This window comes from Mytilus galloprovincialis, chromosome 2 (assembly GCF_965363235.1).
Source record: "Mytilus galloprovincialis chromosome 2, xbMytGall1.hap1.1, whole genome shotgun sequence".
NCBI lineage: Eukaryota > Metazoa > Mollusca > Bivalvia > Mytilida > Mytilidae > Mytilus > Mytilus galloprovincialis.
Window position 1 is genome coordinate 27,225,180 of NC_134839.1, and position 20,668 is coordinate 27,245,847.

Below are 20,668 nucleotides of genomic sequence, written 5' to 3' on the forward strand. Positions count from 1 at the left end.
ATTTTCACGGTCCACTGAACATAGAAAATGATAGTGCGGATGGGGCATCTGTGTACTGTGGACACATATGTACTTGTACAATATTATAAGTGATACATCTAGATCAAGTTAGTATTTAAATTTTGTTCCAATACAATGAATTTTTAAGCAAAAGGGGAATATATGTATTGCCATGCAATACTCACAGAATGCTTGTTCTACATGTACATTGTATTAGTATCTTCTTTAATACTTTTGGATATTATTTTTGTTTTACATTTTGACAAAACTTTTATTTCTTTGAATACATGTATATATACCATACTATATCATGTATACCGTATACCACACAGCTTTTATTTTAAAAGGAATGGTCATGTAAATGTATTATACATGAAGGAAAGGATGGGATGCATGATTATTTTACCCACAATAACTGAGCTCTGCACTCCTGCTATAAATTGAAGAACAACTAACCAATCTGTGAAGCTGATACATTGTACATAATTACTAAGTTGAACTAACTAATCAGTGAAGCTGATACAGAATGACAAACAGCTGACAAATGAGTGAATCTGACATAAAATGACAAATAACTGATAAATCAGTGAAATTGACAGAATGACTAACAACTGGCCAATCAGTGAGCCTGACTCACTTGAAGATCTATGTGTACAAGCATGTGTTAACAATGTGCAAACTCTAGCTGTAAAAACAGATGACCAACAATTGCAATATGAACTGAAACCAGGAGTTTGTTTACTGGTTCCCAGTCTGTGTGATAAGCTGTTCAAAAACTTATTAGAATCTCAACCAGAAAACAAATCCAGAGATCTTTCAAACTTGTTTACCAGCAATGCACCATATCTGCCATGGTTAAGAATATTTGCTGACACTGAAAACACAAGACTATGCAAAATATACCTAAGAAAAAGTCTGCTTCATAACATGTATCCAAGTAATCTAATAGAACTAGTGCTGAATCACCCACTTAAACAACTGGAGTTGGTAAACTGCTCCTTTTCATGTGATATATTTAATTTGATCAGTGCTTCCAAGGCTGGACATTCATTACTGTCTCTGAGTATAGAAGATAGTGTTGATAGTGCTCTAAAGAAACATTTCAAAGCTTTAGACTTACAACCTGGTGATACAATACCCCATATCAAACTAGAATGTCCACATCTACAGAGGTTGGTTCTACGTGATATGAGAGAACACGATTTAGGTCTACTACCAGGATGTGAAATTGTGCATTTATTCTCACAACTGACACATTTGGATCTCTCTAGATGTATCTTGTCAAGCACTGCTGTTAAATCTATGATGCAATGTCAAAATCTAGTCTGGTTAAATTTAAACTGTGTAGAATTTCAATCACATGCTGACTTTGTTACAAGTATATGCAGAATTACTAAACTGAGGTAAGACTTAGCTTATTGCTACCCTGTACTTGACTTTATGATGGTCGTATATACAATCCGCAAAGTTGTTGATTTTGTTTTTATCTACTTTAAGAAAACAGTATTAAAGATGTATCTTTATGCGGAAAAGACAAAATTTAAACTGACTATAAAACATCTAACAACACAATCACAGTTTCCCAAGAAATTTCAAAGTGCATCATGTGATTTGACATAGAACAGTTTTCCTTAAATTATTTTATAGCACCACATTTACATTTATAAATTTTTTTATTATGCTGATGATGTTTAGACACCACAGTACAATGCATATATATAAGGCTCTTTGGATAACACTAAATACACGAGATTCTTGTCTAAGTAAAAAACATTTAGATTATCTGTAAACTAAAACATCTCTTACATTCATGACATTTACAAGTGAAGAACTACTTGCTGTGATTACAGGGCAAAATGAGATGATGTTCATAAAGTTATGATTTAAATTTTGAATTTCTATGTAATTATGAATTATGTTAATTTTGTATCGATATTATACGTAACATACCAAAGACAATTAAAATACTTTATTCTTGTTATTAACAAATCTACTATATCAAAATGTATATTTTTCAGGCATTTAGATATATCATCTGATGCTGGTATACCACAGTGTAACTACCCAAACAGTTCTACATTCAATCCAGAACTAATACTTACGACCCTGGTATCTCACCTACCCCATCTGGTATCCCTTGATATATCTGCTACCAATCTAGCAGGCAGGGATACAGCACCAAGGTCATTCAAACTAGAGGCCAAAGGAGCAGGAGACTGCAAAGAGTAAGTTTATCATAGATAATAATAACACATAACAGTAAGTATATTCTATCAAAGCTCACACAATGCTGTTTACAGCTTTCTCCTCATAACACCTGGGGCCTCAGTAATAAAACATTACACAGTGTTCAAAATTTGTTCTCAAAATAACAAAACTAGTATTTTGCCCGGACGGTCCTAGTACATTTGTACATGTATGTTCAAAACAATACATAGCATGACAGATATATCAACATTTCATGAATAATTATGAGTAGGAGTAACATATATAATTTGTAAGAACAGTTATTCAAAGTTTGAATTTTATAAAACAAATATCAAATTTATGCAATTATAATTAAAAACTTAGTAAGAGGTATAGAAAATGTGAGATAGGATGTTGTGTTTTGTTTAATTTAGAATGTTTTTCTTTGCATTTATATCAAGATGTTTGAATTTGTTATGTCCCCTCTAAAGAGGAGGGGGCATGTAGTGTAACTTTTGTCCTTATGTACATCCGTCTGTCTGTAATTACATTCATCTGTACATAATACATATGTAGGTTTACGTATGTCCCTAAATTGGTTTCCATTTGTAAACATCTATTTGCCTCGACTGATTATAATGAAACTTATACACAATGCTTATTACCACAAACACAGATCATTTTTGAATTAGGGTGGCGTCACTTTTACCATTCTAGAGTTATGCCCCTTTATAATTATAGATGTTTTTTTTTTTATCAAATGCAGAAGTCAAAAATCAGTTTCACACCATAGCGTTACGGAAAATATTCTGATTTTGTGAAATGTAAGTACAAGATGCGTCTCTCTGCTATATGCAACAACCATGATGGATTTTAACTAATGGAATGTGTTTTGTTTTTCAGTTCAGAAAGATGTTGCATACCAGGACTGGAAGGACGACATTTCGAATTTCTTGGTCTATATAACTGTCCTTTTGAGTCTTACAGAAGAGAAAATATTCCTGCGAAACAGGTGAAGTAATTATGTCCATTAAAAAAGTCAAAGTAAATTTTTAGCATTGTTGACCCAAATTTTATTTGTTAATTGTATCAGTTTACTCAGGCTTGAAAGTTAGTTTGCCAGACAAAAGAAAGATCTTTTACTGTTAGTCTTATTTAAAGGTTTTAAGTTGCTGTTTGGAATACATATACTATATACACGAAAAGGATTAAAAAATTGAATAAATTGTTTATTTAAACATTAAAAAAGTTTAATAGTCATTAGAAAATAACTTGAATAAACAAGATTATTTGTTCATGAATTAATTTTCATCTGCTCTAATTATAGATAACAGGAAGTAAGAATGAAGAACAGCTCCTCCTAGCGTTACGGAGATATGTAGACAGACGTGATGATCTAAATGATGTATTAAACCATCTGTTCACCTTGTTTAAGGAAGAAACAGTAATAAACCAGTCAGTTGCTTTAGAGGTAGACAAGTTTTTAATTATTATCAAATATATTTTTTTATCTCTACAAACATGTAATGATTTTGAAATAAATGTTGTCTGTATTGTATACATTACAAGTCCCAATTACAGTCAACCCTGTTAATTAAGAGACCACTCAAGGGAGAAGGCAAAGTAGTGTCTTATTGCAAACCCAATTGCACCTTTCAAGATTGATTAATCTACCCGAGTAAACAAAATTATCTGCTTAATTGATGGAAATAACATGTTTACTATTAATTAAAAACTGCATATGAGTTTGAATTTATTATATTTTCAATCTGTTTAACATGTTGAATGTAAACACTAATTCAAACATTAATAAAAGTTGACTTCTAAAAAAAATCAACATTCTTCCTATTTCAAAAAAAAAATTGAAAAAAACCCCTAAAAATGGTGATGCTTATGTATTTAGGCCTTCTTAAAAATATTCTTTAACTAAACAAAAACTAAAAAATGTAATTTTTGACAGGAACAATACTTATTTTTTTAAAAACAAACTTTTTATGATTAGATTAGTATTTATTTTGAACAGATTGAAAATAATATTATAATATAATATATGAAAAAAAAAAAAAAAAAAAAAAAAAAAAAAAAGAAAATAATATTATTAATGTTGAATAAACACAAAATAATATGCAGTTTTTTTTATTAATAGTAAACATGTTATTTCCATCAATTTAGCAGATATTTTTTTTTACTCGGGTAGATTAATCAATGACTAATAGATTTCTCTTAGAAGAAATTTAAAGGTCCCTGTAAATAAACTAAACAGAAACCAATACCTGTTGTATTTTTTCAATGGGACAAATAAACTGCCAAAAGTTTAAATGGACAGGTAACTATCAGGTGAATCTATGGAAAGGTATAATTGGGTTCGCAATAATACAGGTGGTCTTTAAATACTGGTTTCCCAATTTGAATAGAAGGATGCATCTATGTACATTATACGTGTAAGTTTTGAACGTACCAGTGTAATTAAACAATATAAACTGTATTGGTTTCTTATGTATATTCACTATGACTAATTAGGAGTGTACATTATACATGTAAGTTTTGAACGTACCAGTGTAAGTAAACAATATGTACTCTATTGGTTTCTTATGTATATTCACTATGACTAATTAGGAGAACTGTTCATTATGTAATTAAGTGTTTTCCTTGCCTTGTTTGAAAAGTACTGATCTGATTGGTAGGACACATAACAAACCATTTTTCTCATTAAGAATCTGCAGTCATTTTGAGAGCCTGCTTGTACAAGATGACTGAAACAAACAAAAAATCCTCACTAAGCATAGTCAAATGTAAAAACCAATCATGTTGTATGATTGCCAACGAGACAACCCCCACAAGTATTGTACATAAGACTTTTCAAGTGCATTAATATGTGCCGTTAAAAATTAACCAGATATTGTCTATTTTTTGCAATATTGGTTATAAAGTGTTCATCACCCCAAAAGAGTTTCTTTTTATCAATTTTCAGGGAATTCTGGGAGCAATGAAAAGACATAAAGATGATAAACACATTCAAATATCAGGGAGGTAAGAATACTTATAAGTTTCATAACATGAAAGCAAAGGCAGTTTATAATTACTATGTACATTAGATAACAAGAGTTATATCAAGTGATATCCAATTCTCAAGAGCTGTTAAACCTTTTTCTCTTATGGCCAACATTCTTATAGTGTTAAATTTTAAAATTCTGTGAATCTTTGATGTAGTCTTTTGCACATGTATCAGTATGATGTCATATGTCATTTTCCAGAGTCAAACTTTAACATCAGATCTAGACTTTTTTAATTTCTTCAACAAAAAGGGAAAATAAAATTTGATTATATAGCCAGTAGTGAGGTCAGGAGGGGTCCTAATCCCAAAATCCGGGCTTAAAAACACGAAAGTCAGAGGTCCGGAATTTAAATAATTTAAATCCTGACATCCCGAAATTCGAAAAAAAGAATTCCCGGATCCCGCAAGGAGTCCTGATAAAGGTCCTATCCACCCTCAGTAGTAATTAGTTATCAAAGGTACCAGGATTATAATTAAGTACGCCAGACACGCGTTTCCTCTACATAAGACTCATCTGTGACGCTCATATCAAAATATTTATAAAGCCAAACAAGTACAAAGTTGAAGAGCATTGAGGATCCAAAATTCCAAAAAGTTGTGCCAAATACGGCTAAAACATGCATAAGTTAAGAAATCAAAACATATGTATTTTGATTTATATAATAAGTTGATATTATGTTGTTAAATTATATTTTTTGTTTTTGTAGTGCCTCATTGTTTTATATAATGAAAGGGGAACAGAAGTCATACATCACCCAGAAGCAGAAAAGGTATGGCTAATCATTCCATAATAATTATCTCTTTGAATGCAAACGACAGATATTGGTTTAGATGCTCTGAAAATCTGTATATGAACAAAAGAAGATATGGAATAAACATCATTGATACAGCACAATAAAAGTACAAAAAACAAAACAATTTTTTTTTGCAAGCACAAAAAATTAGTCAAAAGAGATTTAATTTTCAGAGGACAATTGTTGAGATTGTGGCGAACACATGAAGTCTATACTGTATTGTATATAAGCTTAACGATCTTTATGATTAATGAAAACTTTCTGTTTATGTTTTAGGGTGTTGATAAACTGTTTACTAGAGGGTATGGAAGATCCAGAGGCTGATAATGTTGTAAGTTTTCAATATAAGTTCTTTATTTTCAAAAAAAATACTTGTAGTACTTATAAACTGATACCTAGTATTCAATTGAAGTCTTTTTTTCTGTATTTAATTGATAGACTTTAGTTTTTGTCAATCAAAATTACACTTCTACACAGCAATGAGACCCTTTTTTCATATTAATGATACCAATTTTCCTATTTTTTGTAGACAATGGAAATGTTAGTTTCTTCCTTCTAGAAGTTATGCTTAATTTTGCTCTTTGTCATTAACAGTTCAATGAAAAATGAAAAACAAATAGTGTTTGCTTCCATATATATATCATCATTAAATTACAAAATATGCTTCCATATATATATCATCATTAAATTACAAAATATATAAAAATGTATAAGCATAACCATAATACAGTTCACTGCCTTCTAAATCTATTACACTTTTATTTCAGATGATAAGAAATTGTTGTTTGACTTTATGCCACCTTACCATGCCACAAGATGTTGTGAGTATATCTGTATTTTAAGAGAGAAAAGGATAAATTCAAGAAATCACAGGCAATATTTCATAAAAAAAATGACAGCTCTTTTCTGTAGGTACATTAAAATTCAATGATTTGGAGAATAGGACAGACAAAAAAGACATATATGGATAAGAAAAATGGTTGAAGAAATTAAACTTTACTGTTGATCTTACTACAACTAAAGGAGGTATGGGATATATCAAAGAGACATCTAAAGGACACAAAAATAGGAAATATACATTGTTATGAATTGTGAATTATAAATCAAACACTAAGAATAAGGATTTGACTATTTCCTATATAAAAATAAGAAGATATGATATGATTGCCAATGAGACAACCTCCATCTGAGAACAAACGACATAAAGTTAACATTTATAGTTATACTGCCTTAAACAATTACCAAAACCCATATAGCAATCTATAAAAAGCGCTTTTTATTGACTTTCAAGTTTGTTAAAGTAGATTGCGCTTGTCTTAACCAATAGCAGGCTACCATTTTAACATGAAATATAATATAATCTAAATTGTTTCAGTTGTATTGTTACCGTAGAATGATATCTACATTACTTAATTTAAACCATGAAGATGGACAAGAAGAATTCATTCAGAGAATCACACTATATATGATAAACCACCTTGCTTGTCAAGTAGATGGGGAGGAGAAGAAAGTTGTTGGAGATCTAGGTGCAATTCAGGTAAAATGTTTGTTCTAAATATGTAAAAGCTTGGAATTCAACATAGGAAAGAGTGGAAGACTTCCATTGATTGTTTGAGTCTCAGAATGCAGAAAATCCGTCTCAAAGGGTGCCTGAGATTTCAAAGTTTTATATTTTTCAGGGTTTGATTATTTTTTTTTCACCTTTTCAGATACATATGGCTTCAAAAATGTTCAAAAACAGCATACAAAGGTCTAAGTACAATGTTTCATTTAGGAGATTAATGAGACCATTTTAAATCAGTCCATAGTAATTATGCGAAAGATATTCAAATAAAGGTTGGGAAATTTTAAATGTTAATGCAGGAATGAAAAAGTTATATATAATTGCCCTTAAATGTTATTCCATAAATGATTCAATGACATAGAAAGGAGGAAAGTACAACTATCCTTGCTGTTATTACCCAAATAATTCTATGATTGATGTGATGTTTTTTGGGAATATAAAAAAGTCTTACCCATTAAATTATATTTTATTTAGATAATGTTGGATACAATTCAAAACAGACTGAGAGAAAATAACTGTGATGAAATCATGGAGATGGCATGGAGTACAATGTGGAATGTCACAGGTTAGTTAAAATGTAGATTTTAATAAGTCATGGAAATGGCATGGAGTACAATGTGGAATGTCACAGGTTAGTTAAAATGTAGATTTTAATAAGTCATGGAAATGGCATGGAGTGCAATGTGGAATGTCACAGGTTAGTTAAAATGTAGATTTTAATAAGTCATGGAAATGGCATGGAGTGCAATGTGGAATGTCACAGGTTAGTTAAAATGTAGATTTTAATAAGTCATGGAAATGGCATGGAGTGCAATGTGGAATGTCACAGGTTAGTAAAAATGTAGATTTTAATAAGTCATGGAAATGGCATGGAGTACAATGTTGAATTTCACAGGTTTGTTATTTGTTGGTGAGATATGCAGTGTTCTGTTGTGACAGCATAGTAGCTCAAATATAATGTAATCTGTTAAGCAATAGGAATTAAGGTGGTACCCAACACTTTCACTAAAATTAATTTGGCTCGTTTAATTTTCATAAAATTTTGTCAAAGTAAATAACAAAAATTTATTTTAAAATTTTTAAAAATTTGAACCAACCGTTTTGTCAGAAAAATTACACTGGTTATATAGCAGTTTAACAAACACCAATTTTAATCATTGAGAAGCTTAATATTCTCTTTACAACACAACGTAATTAAAACATTTAGCTGACTTTACAGAGTTATCTCCCTGTAGTGTCAGGTACCACCTTAAGGCTTTAAGCTAGAACTATAAAATGTTGGACAAAATATAATTTCAAAAAGACAGGATAGTTGTTAATTATTCCTTATTCTCGAAAAGTTTTGGTCGGAAGATCCTGACCACCATAACTTTGCTAAGGGCAGAGACAATTTTAGTATTTTGCAATAGAAATAATAGGGAGGACCAGCATATTTTCTTCAAATACCACCAGGGGAAAAAGTTTTTCAAGAACTTTTGTTATTAAGCAATATTCCACAAATATGCTAGTACATAGAAAAGAAACAAGTAAAAACTGAGAAACTTGCAGCATCATCTACAACGTAAAATCTGAAATGTAATCTGTACTGATATCTAATAAAAATAATGTTTGGTTTCTATGGTTAAGTTTTGTCTTTGAAGGAATGTTTTTAGATCCATTTAAGGCCTTTGTATGTGAACTTGTATTGCTAGGCAACTGTCTCAATTATAAAAACCTTATTCAATTATCCAATGCCTTGGCTAGATATGGAAGTAAAACCTGGAAAATAATGTTTAAAATCAATCCCCACAAAGGAATACAAATGCTAAATAATGTATGCATATTGCTAGAATTTATCAAATAATTGAATTATCACCTAACTTTAATGATACTTTTTCAGATGAAACAGCTATTAATTGTGATAGATTTATGGAACATAATGGAATGTCTTTATTCATAGAATGTTTAGAGGTATGTTGCTTAACCACTCAGAAATTTATCTTAAAAGATTGGAGAAAAATTATGTTTTCAATGTTAAGCTTAAAAAATAATTTTATCCCTGCTCATCTTTACACCCTACTTATGCCAATTTCCTTTCTGTTTTATGTGAAGATAGGAGAATAAGTATAACATATATAAGATCATTAATGAAAATCTTAATTAAGTTAATAAACATTTATACAATTTTTCTTTAAATATGAAAAGGGTAATATTTATTCAAACATCCTCAAACAGAAATGTTTAATAAGAAAAAGACATAATCTAGTTTCAAGTCAGATCTGTAGTCAAGGCATGATGAATTACTTCTCAGATACATAAACCAACCAAGCAAACATTCTTTTGAATTACAGTGATCATTTTAATTCAATGTTGTTGTTATTATTTATATTGTAGACTTTCCCAGAGAAACCTGAATTACTTAGAAACATGATGGGACTTATGGTATGTTTCCTTTTACAAACAATATCTTAATATTTTAGTTGTGCGAGAATCAACAACTAATAGATCATGATTGTACTAAAATGTTCTACACATATTGAATTAAAATATGTTTTGAAGTAGAAAAGTAGCGTTGATCATTTGAGGTTTTTATATATTGTATTTTAGAATAAGGAAGGTAAATAACATCCAATTTCTTTTTATTGAAAGGGGAGATAACTCGATAAAACATCCAATTTCTTTTTATTTTATGGGAGAAAACTCAGTAAAACATCCAATTTCTTTCTATAGTATGGAGAGATAACTCAGTAAACAGCATTTTGGTTTTTCTATTGTACGAGGAGACAACATCTGACAGCAAACGCTACCCAACTAACATTCATATCATACCTTGAAACTGCTCATTTTAGATGGATGTAAAGAGAGCATGGCATAAACTGTTGTTAATAAAACAGACATTTGATTAAAACTCCATATTGCAAACAGTTGTTTTTAAAATTTTCTCAACTGTAAAAGAAGTAATTTAAATGTTTAAATCTTTATATGTTTTAGGGTAACATTGCTGAAGTACCATATTTAAGACCAAAACTGATGGAGAAATCATTTATTGAGATATTTTGGTAATTTGCATAAATAATTAAAATTAAGGGCATTAGTAATAATGTTAAATTACGCATGCTACCAGCTCCCTCAAGTTCACTATCTTATGAATTTTTTTTGGTAGAAATTAATTTAAGAGCTGCTTTATCAGTATTCTTTTTTTTATACTGCAATACAATGGTGACGATTGAGATTTAGTAAGCAATAGTTTTAAGTACTTCTTTCAACTAGAATATAATAAAAGGAGATGATGGAATGATAGCCAATAAGACAATTATCTACCAAAGACCTCCAGAAGCATGCACTGCATACAGTATAGTCTTCAAGCTTACAAAAGTTCATGTCTGATACATGCATTACACTTCAGAAAAATCAGAGCTCCATCTCAATCATAAGCCATATGTAAAATCTTTGAAGAAAAAGTGTCCCTTAATAAAAGCTTCTTGGAAAACATATTTTAGTTGTAGCCTTTATTTTTTATTCAAATATTTCAAATATTTTTTTTATGTATTAATGAGTGGCAAAAAAAATAATTAAAAATGTCCCTCAATGAAAGGTTTGAGTATGATTTATTTTAGTGATGGCCTTGCAACTAGCTGCTAAGATAACGTTTTAGATATATATAATTTTTTTATTGTTTTAGTGAGTTGTTAGACTCTGAGAAGGATGGAATAGAAGTCAGTTATAATTCAGCTGGTGTATTTTCTCATATGATGGCCGATGGTCCTACTGCCTGGACGATTCAGTCTCCCAGTCGAGATAATGTCACAGAAAAAGTCATTTCTGCAATACAGCGATGGCCCCTAAAGAGTACAAGGAATATTAATTACAGGTAGAACTGTCACATGTATATATACACTTTTAAATGGGAAATTTTCAAATGGGGTAAATTTTTGCTGTCTTAGCAATCAATATAGAAATAATTTATTAAATCTAATCCTTTATGATGAGAATAATTAGGGACCAGAAATAAATGCAACAATAATACCTCATATAACATGTGTTTGGAAATTGTGAAATTGAAACATTGCCAACAATAAACATTTTATAGCAAGCAATTAGAAGATATTGATGTTTTATGAAATTTGTTAACACAAAAGTAATCTCATTTCGACTCTGCCAATATATTCATATTCTGGACGCACATGTTTAAGATATATTTTTAGGTTAACATTTTCAGATATTCACAGAATATATACTCATTTATGGAGACCTTAAGAAAAAAGCAACTGTCAATTGCCAAGGCCTTCCCTCCCCTCCCTTCAAGTCTATTATTTGGAAATAAAGAAATGAGCAATGTTATATACCATTAAATGAACATGATGTTTATGATTTTTAATATTTATTATATTACAGATCATTTACACCTATTTTAAAAATAGTAGATGCTTACCATGCTCTTGGTGCTCAATACTGGGCTGTTTGGGCTCTATGCAATTTGACAACAGTTTATCGTGAGTACATTAAACACATACCATTCTTCTTTTTTCTTTCAAACCAATTATCCTTAGATATTCTCTTTCTTTGCATATCCATAGAAATTAACATGTTTTTCATCTTTGCTGATAAATTCTTTACTGAAGAAACTCAATAGAGAAATGAATTTTACACCTGATTTTTTGCCACAATTCATTTATTGAAACAATTTAATTTAAAACATATATGAAAGGAGAAAGTGTGAAGTATATTACCATGAGACAACAAACCAATGATAAAATAACTAAAAACACATCTATAGGGCATCATTCAATCTTCAACAACTACATCTGTCTATTCAACGTTTCAAGCATTTTTTTAAGAAAGTTTTAACAGCTCAAATGAAATGATGTTACTGCAAAAGTGCATATTTCATAATTATGAAGATCTTGTAAATCACAAATAAAATGCATACAATATTTGAACTTCTAAAGGTGCTTAGTTGTTGACTTATTATCAACAGTTCCATTTCTGGGTAAAATGGTATAAAAATGATTCTTTGATTTTAAGGTGAATGTATTTATTTAATGTATAAAGGAGTAGGTCCGGTCTGGAAAGGGCCAATTTTGGCCTCAAATTTCAGGTTCATCTGACGAAAGATTTTGGACACTTTTTAAACACTTAAGTGTCTATTTCAGTTGAGAAATACCATATTAATCATCACATGATATTTATTTTTACAACCCAGAAATACCATATTAATCATCACATGATATTTATTTTTACAGCCCAGAAATATCATATTTATCATCACATAATATTTATTTTTACAGTCCAGAAATACCATATTTATCATCATCACATAATGTTTATTTTTACAGCACAGAAATACTGTCCACTTTTAAAGAAGGAAGGTGGTGAAGAAAGAATAACTTCAATTCTTCATAATCCCAAAACAATTGTTAAAATAAAGGATCTGGCTCATAAAATAATCAAAAACCTCCACATGGATCCTGACAATAGTAATGAACCTGGGGATTCTGAAAGTAGTGACCTTGAAGATTGAGGTCAGGATTCTAGAAGTAGTGACCTTGAAGATTGAGGTCATGACTTTGAAAGTAGTGACCTTGAAGATTGAAGTCAGAATTCTGAAAGTAGTGACCCTGAGGATTAAGGTCAGGGTTGTGAAATAGTGACTTTGAGCATGAAGGTCATGATTCTAAGAGAATTGAGCTTTGGTACTTAGTTCATATTCTCAAATGAGTAGCATTGAGAATTAAGTTAATGGTTTTCATAGTAGTTATCTTGAGGATTAAGCATATAAGTCGATATCATAAATATGATATTTTTTAAAGTAATGCATGTTCATTGATTAAAATTAAAACATTAACAACATGTAGATTTGGTTAAAACAGTTTGTTTCAAATAGATTTGTATGGTATTAAAATGTTCTTGTTTTTAATTGAAACATTTTCATGTGTAAAAGATTATGGTTTTACAGGCATGTAAAGCAAAAAATATATTTTAAGGCAATAGATATATTGTATCCCTTTAAAAAAGTAATTTAACTGAGTTATTTCCCCTTATTTAACAAAGTTTTAAAATGTTGGATAAATATCTGCATCTAAATTATTAGTTTCATTAAAAATTATTTGCAGCCTTTTCAATCAGTGAGTAATTAAATCCCACCTCTACCTTAATGTACAATTAGGTTATTTTTAATGTAAAGTTCTATTGGTTAATGACTTTGCCTCTCAACATCTTCATATCATAAGTCTATTACAGTACTCAAATCTTCATCCTTTTTAATGCAGAGCACATTCATGACTGTATTTAGATTTATTATTAATTTGAGTATTTGTTATATAATTACTGAATACAGAACATAGCCCTGTAAATTCATTAAAAGTGTGTGTTTTAGGTTATCAGTGTCTGATGCAAACAATTTGCAGGAATATTTTTATGTAATTTGAGTGTATTTTTGAAAAGATTAAGGTCAAGTGATTACAAATACCCTTGCCAACAGCATAGGGATTATACTCTGGAACAAATTGAAACTTTGACATTGTGTTATAAATAATGTAATTCTAAATGTTTTGTTAAGAAGTACATTCAATATTAGCCAGAAAGATTTGTAGTTTTTGGTCCATGACATCTTGCTAAAATGCTTAAAAATTAAAAAAAATGACCAGTGTTACTTCAATTATCATCTTAAAACCAAAATAATCGGCCTTTTTATGCTACCACCACAGTAGAGAGGCATTTTAACAGTGTTACCCTTCTTTGTCTGTACATCTGTATGTCCATATATAAAAACATCCTGAATATGGTTTCCATTCTGTTTCTTCAGTTTGCCTATCAGCAACAATACAATTTTATGTGATTTTTATGTGAAGTGCTAGGCCTGCTACTTTATGGACCACATATATATTATTACTGATATCATACATTCTGTTAATTCTCACTGTAATACTTACATATATTGAGCTGAATTGTTCATGTATTTGTTTTTGGATCAAATTAAATTTTTGTGTGCAATCATGCTGACTTATCATTTACAGAATCATAAAAATAAGAAGATGTGGTATGATTGCCAATGAGAAAACTCTTAACCAAATGACATAGACATTAACAACTATAGGTCACTGTACAGCCTTCTACAATGAGCAAAACTTATACAGCATAGTCAGCTATAAAAGGCCCAAAATGACTAATGTGACACAATTCAAACTAGAAAACTTACAGTATAATTTTTGTACAAAATAATGAACAAAAAATACAAATATGATATACAGCAACAAACAACAACCAATGAATTACAGAATCCGGACTTGTGATAGGTACATAAAGAATGTGGCAGGGCTAAACTAGTTTGAAGGCGCGACAACCATCCCTCTAACCTGGGACAGTAATGTAACAGCACAACATAAGAAGAGTCTACAAAAATCAATTGAAAAGGGCTTGACTTATCAGATTTATTCAAAGCAGATTTACATCTAACAAAAACACAGAATGGAAGTAGCAGTGTATTTATACATCCCAAAACAAAAAAGACACTAAGTACAGATCTGATAGTAGGTCTGATGGAATTCCTATGAAGCTGTTTTACATTAATAATATTAAACTTGTATACAAAACAAAATGTTTTCAGTTATTGTATAATAATAAAATACACCCTTTTAAATTTGAGATGCAACACATATTATTCAAATGAATGTTAAAAAGGGTTAAAGCAGCTATAATGGTTTACTTTTATTAATTATTATTTGGATGGAGAGTTGTCTCATTGGCACTCACACCACATCTTCCTATATCTAATTAAAGCAGCTTTGCTGGTTTTTTTTAGAATTTCTTTTGACATGCACATTTTTTAATTATGAAATTCTAAAATCTCTAGCAGGGGCCTGGTTAGAAGGGATTTTCTAGAATGAAAGAAAGCGTTCATCAAAAATCAATAATCAAAATTACAAAACAATCAAATGATTAAATCATCAATTGACCCCATAAAGAAACTCACTGCTAAAAAAATAACCAAAAGTCGTAAATTCATTTAGAATATACAGATAATAGAGAAACTGGAGGGAATTGAATAAACTACAAATTTCTGGGATCAAATGTGCCTACAATGGAAGCCTTTCAAGTTCTGCAGAAAGGGGGGGGGGAAAAAAATGCCCAACAAAAACCATTTTTTTTTATCTTTCTTTAACACAAAATGCATTTAACTTTTATATATCTAGTACTAGTGGATGCTAGACATTTAAACTTTCCAAACAGCACAGGTAAGTCTGTACACAGAGTAGTTTTTGAGGTGAAAATACGGCCATATTTGTCCATTTGTTGTGATGAACCTTAACGTAGGAAAATAGGTGATAATTAAGTAGTCTTTTTCTGACTATTAATGATACATGTAATTAAGAGAAAAGAGGGGTGAAGGATACTTGAGGGACAATCAAACTCATAGTCCAAAATAAACTCACAACGCCATGGCTAAAAAATAAAAAGACAAACAGACAAATAATAGTTCACAAGACACAACCTAGAAACTTAAGACTAAGCAACACAAATCACTGCCAGAGACTGGAAGTGATCTCAGGTTCTCTACGAAGTCGTAGGAAGACGTCCCAGAAAAAAATTAAAATAGCCCTGCCAGACGTCATAATTATTTGGACTAATAATTAAGATACGAAGTGAAATATCTTCTCTCACTCTGAGTCTCAATGACTGCTGTGGAAAGTCAACTTGGAATTTATTGTACAAAAATAAAACACAATAGGCCTAAGTACATTGTTCATACCCTTTTATCCGGGATTGGCTATTTTGTAACTATTCATATTACGTAAATTACATTTTACATGTGCAGTTGAATTAGTTTTGAAAATAATATTATCTAGCTACACGTATACATGTGTCAATAAAAACAATGGGAATCGTATCCCTCAGAGCATTCTGCTCTTTGATTCCCCCAAAGACGTAGATGGCCTTGGTTTTATAAACCACATTTTTTTAATACTCTTAATGAGAATCTGCTGTGTAATACAGCATGTAATAATAACAACCGCTTGAAGATACAGGTAGTTGTTTAAATATAATCAAATGGAACATTTATGATAAGACTATATGTATGGGTGACACGCAGAGGCACTTGTCTCAGAAAAAAATGTCCTATATATCTTATAGACACACTTCTATTGATTTAACTGTAAAAGTAACAAGACGTGCTTCGACAGGGCAAGTGTCTCTTGTTATGCATTTATATGCAACAATCAGAAAGATGTCTGACACATATGACACACTTAATGAATTTACCGACTAGACGACTTTTCTAATTGTCTGATTCAGTTTAAGCCATTCCAAACGCAATTGAATTGAGAACCAGACACAGCGAATCAGTTAATAGTTTTTATGACCCGAGCACACCCTTTTTGTTGAAGACTGTATGACATGGACAGGCCAGAGCCTAACATATAATTGCGATATGGAAACGCCAAACGACATGACAGAATGTGTTTCTATTGAGAAATTGAGAAACGTTTACAATTTTACAAGTTGAAATCATTATTTTTTTATCGGTTTTAGTTGAGACGGTCTTCCATATGTGTCAATACCGAGAAAATAAATCAAAATATGAAACGGACCTTTTAGTTTCGGTAGTATCCTTAATCTGGGACTATTATACTAATAGTCACAGCCTTAATTTGACTCGGAAGGGATATGTGACAAGACATCATCTATAAAAAAAAAAACTATTTTCGGGAGGTGTCAAACTGAATTAAAAATCAGTACTTAGGTGAGGTTCTGGAATTAGTGTCAAATATTCGGACTCAACAACCCGACCATAGAACAGACAACAGCAGAAGGTCACCAATAGGTCTTCAATGCAGCGAGAAATTCCCGCACCCGGAGGCGTCCTTCAGCTGGCCCCTAAATAAATATATATACTAGTAGTTCAGTGATAATGAACGCCATACTCAGCTCCAAATTATACACAAGAAACTAAAATTAAGAATAATACATGACGAGCAAAGGCCAGAGGCTCCTAACTTAGGACAGGCACAACAATGCGGCGGAGTTAAACATGTTTATGAGATCTCAACCCTCCCCTATACCTCTAGCCAATGTAGAAAAGTAAATGCATAACAATATGCACATTAAAATTCAGTTCAAGAGAAGATTTAACAATGAAAATATAGGGTAAAAGTCCTTGTCAGCCTTTTCCCGCCATATTTTATAAATCAAATATCTCGAAAAGGAGCTCCATGACCTATCAATATTTTTAGCTTATTTTGATCCTTAACTAATACTCTTCCAGCTTAAACTATCAATTTTGAACTCTTGATTTATTTAATTTTACCTTAGATCACCTAAGTACATCCTTAAAGACCCCATAAACATTAGTTTGTTTTTATTTTGAGTAAGAAAAAAGTAAAATCACAAAAATACTGAACTCAGAGGAAAATCAAATCGGAGAGGCCCTAATCAAATGGCAAAATCAAATGACAAAACACATCAAAGACGTATTAATTAAGAGTGCATCTCCTTATTTTACATGGCAGAAATTTATATATTTTGTTTTTGTTTTTATATGATTTGTCTCAAACTAATCAAGTCAACGTTTTATTTTGGACAAATATACTATTAAATAGTAGTATAGTTAGTATAATAGTCCCAGGTTTTATACTGTAAAAATAAATGTTTTTTAGGTTTGAAACGCATGTGGTATTTTATTTAATTGCAATTTATTGTTCTAAAGAAATAACAGTTTACAGTTTACAGTTATCGGCATAGCAAACAGTAACACATTTAACAATTTTTAATTGGTGTAACCCAGTAAATGGTTTCTTGTTTCATCATGTTCATAAAGAACATTAATTGACATTAACTACATTTCATTCACAAATACTCGTTAACTTCAACATTCGCGTAATTTTTTTCTTATTATTTTACCTTTCACTGAGAAAAAAATGACATTTTCACACCACTTTTGTGTGTGTGTTTTACTGATGTTAGAAAATTCCGAAACCTATTTAATTAACTGCTACCTTATGAGGTCAGTCTGTAAGATTTTTGTCCTAAATGTCAGTCTGTGTCCGATTCATCCCGTCGGTTGATTTTTATTGTTTATCCCTCAACATATTTGATGTATCACGTCTGGATGGCGCAGCTGGTTAAGCCATTAATCATGCATTAACGCCAGTCAAACTTGTAATTCTTTATTCATCCTGTAAGTTTACCAGGACTAATAGTTTCCTTGAAAGTGCGAAAAAATAGAAATATTTAACAATAAAATTGAGAATGGAAATGGGGAATGTGTCAAAGAGACAACAACCCGACCAAAGAGCAGAAAACAGCCGACGGCTACCAATGGGCCTTCAACACAGCGTGAAAATTTGGTTGATAACACTTAGGGAGAAACTGAAACTTTATAACAACTTTTCTAAGATAGAATTTAGATTAAAAAAAAAACAACAAAAAAAAAAAAAAAAAAAAAAAAAAAAAAACACACAATAAAAAACCCAAACACATGACACAGATATAAATCTACAAATGATCAACTGGCTGAAATAAACATTTTCTTTTATTTCTTCACGAGATTTCATGACTGCAAGTAGATTGGACGGTGAAGTTTGCAAACCGAGCAATAATCCTTGATGAATCAGCACTACTATTTTGATTTTTTTTCTACTGGCTATTTGTGTGTCCCGTAAATACAAAACACAAAAATTGTCTACGTATACATGCCAGACGAGTACTGACTTGCTGTCCTATTGCTAGCATCATACTGAGGTTTCAGTAAAACAGCTGTAATTGTGTTGTTTTAAAAAAAACACTTTATTTGCAAATACTCCGCGATTGCTTTGAAATTTCATAAAATCAGCAAAGATAATAAATAGGCAATTAAACAATATGTTCTAAATTTGAGAAATTGAAGGATTCTACTTTTTCTTGATGCAACATTTTCTATAGCTGGGACTGAATACTTTTATAAACTACCGTTACTTCACTGATATGTTTGAATGATACCAAATAAAAGTACGTATACTTTCATGCCTAATTTTATTTACATGCACATAAGATTATCGCTCCTTATTATGTTCGCGGAAGCTATGGGGTGATTGTTCACGAGACCTTAAATTAGGTTAATGAAACAACATCCTCAAAAATAAAGTATGTCTCTTCAGCAAAGAGATAAGGTTGTTTGGTGAGTTTTCTTTTGAAATCATTTTCATTGATGACTTTTGTTTTTGAATTATTGGGTGCTTGTGTGTCAGTGTTGACCGCTTTTCTTAAACTAGTGACGTCGGATTTTCCCGTTTCTAGCATCTTCTCTCTGTTACTAAATTTAAATTTTAAATTGTCCTTATAATACTGATAAGTTTTCATAGTCAAATCAACCCTTTTATATACTAGTATGCCTTATACATAGATACTAGATTTTTCAATGATTAAGTAAACTTGTACATTTAACTGAATTGTTCATTTGGCTGTCAAAATCTTGCTTATTGTCAGACGTGGTTTCGTTCTCCCAAGTACCTTCGAAAAAAAAATGACCAATTAGGATTGTGAAATTAAGAGTGAACCATTCCGGATAAGCACAGTGGTATCTCTTTTAAACTAGATAATCATATTACACATCACAAAATTAGCTAGAATTTACTTAATAAATAAGATCATGACTTAATTTGCATGTCAAAAAACAAGAATTAATGACTTGACAGTATTTTATTACAAGTGAAAGATGATGTTTACCAGGATCTTGTAAACAAAATTCTTAGGATTTACTTTGATTGAAAAATAATTGAGAACAAGACCTAGGAACATGTAAAATGTATTATATCTAACGTTGTTGTGTGTCAGATAAACAACATTAAGATCATTATGTAGAGAAGTCGTGTAATAGGTTCGTGGACTAAAGGTTATAATATTAAGTATCACACATTTAATCACTTGGAAAATATCCTGTTTAGATCATAAGTTTTCTAATAATTAATAATAAATAAAAATACAAATTTATCAACTGTCAGTAGCATGATACAATAACATGTTTGAGTAACACCTTTTATGGACTGAAAAAAACATAGGAGTTTTAACTTGGCCAGAGAATTTCGAACAGAAAGAATGTCGCTGTTGAATCCA

General features: G+C 30.7%; 1 protein-coding gene across 1 annotated transcript; it reads left to right on the forward strand.

Moving 5' to 3' along the window:
- The first annotated feature begins 321 nt into the window (after positions 1-321).
- LOC143063281 (protein zer-1 homolog) lies at positions 322-14,575 on the forward strand. Its single transcript, XM_076235337.1, has 16 exons — positions 322-1,403; positions 2,019-2,225; positions 3,091-3,199; positions 3,515-3,658; positions 5,159-5,217; positions 5,950-6,012; positions 6,313-6,367; positions 6,804-6,857; positions 7,412-7,573; positions 8,075-8,165; positions 9,480-9,550; positions 9,974-10,021; positions 10,571-10,638; positions 11,262-11,450; positions 11,975-12,072; positions 12,916-14,575. The coding sequence occupies exons 1-16, from the start codon at positions 601-603 to the stop codon at positions 13,098-13,100; spliced, it is 2,406 nt and encodes an 801-aa protein (XP_076091452.1). The 5' UTR covers positions 322-600; the 3' UTR covers positions 13,101-14,575.
- The last annotated feature ends 6,093 nt before the right edge of the window (positions 14,576-20,668 follow it).

What these genes read in the sequence shown, in the direction of transcription:
- LOC143063281 (XM_076235337.1), top strand. Translation starts at nt 601, where the DNA reads ATGACTAACAACTGGCCAATCAGTGAGCCTGACTCACTTGAAGATCTA. An exon ending in TTACCATGCCACAAGATGTT is followed by an intron (nt 6,858 to 7,411) that starts GTGAGTATATCT and finishes AAATTGTTTCAG; the next exon opens with TTGTATTGTTACCGTAGAAT. An exon ending in CAATTTGACAACAGTTTATC is followed by an intron (nt 12,073 to 12,915) that starts GTGAGTACATTA and finishes TTATTTTTACAG; the next exon opens with CACAGAAATACTGTCCACTT.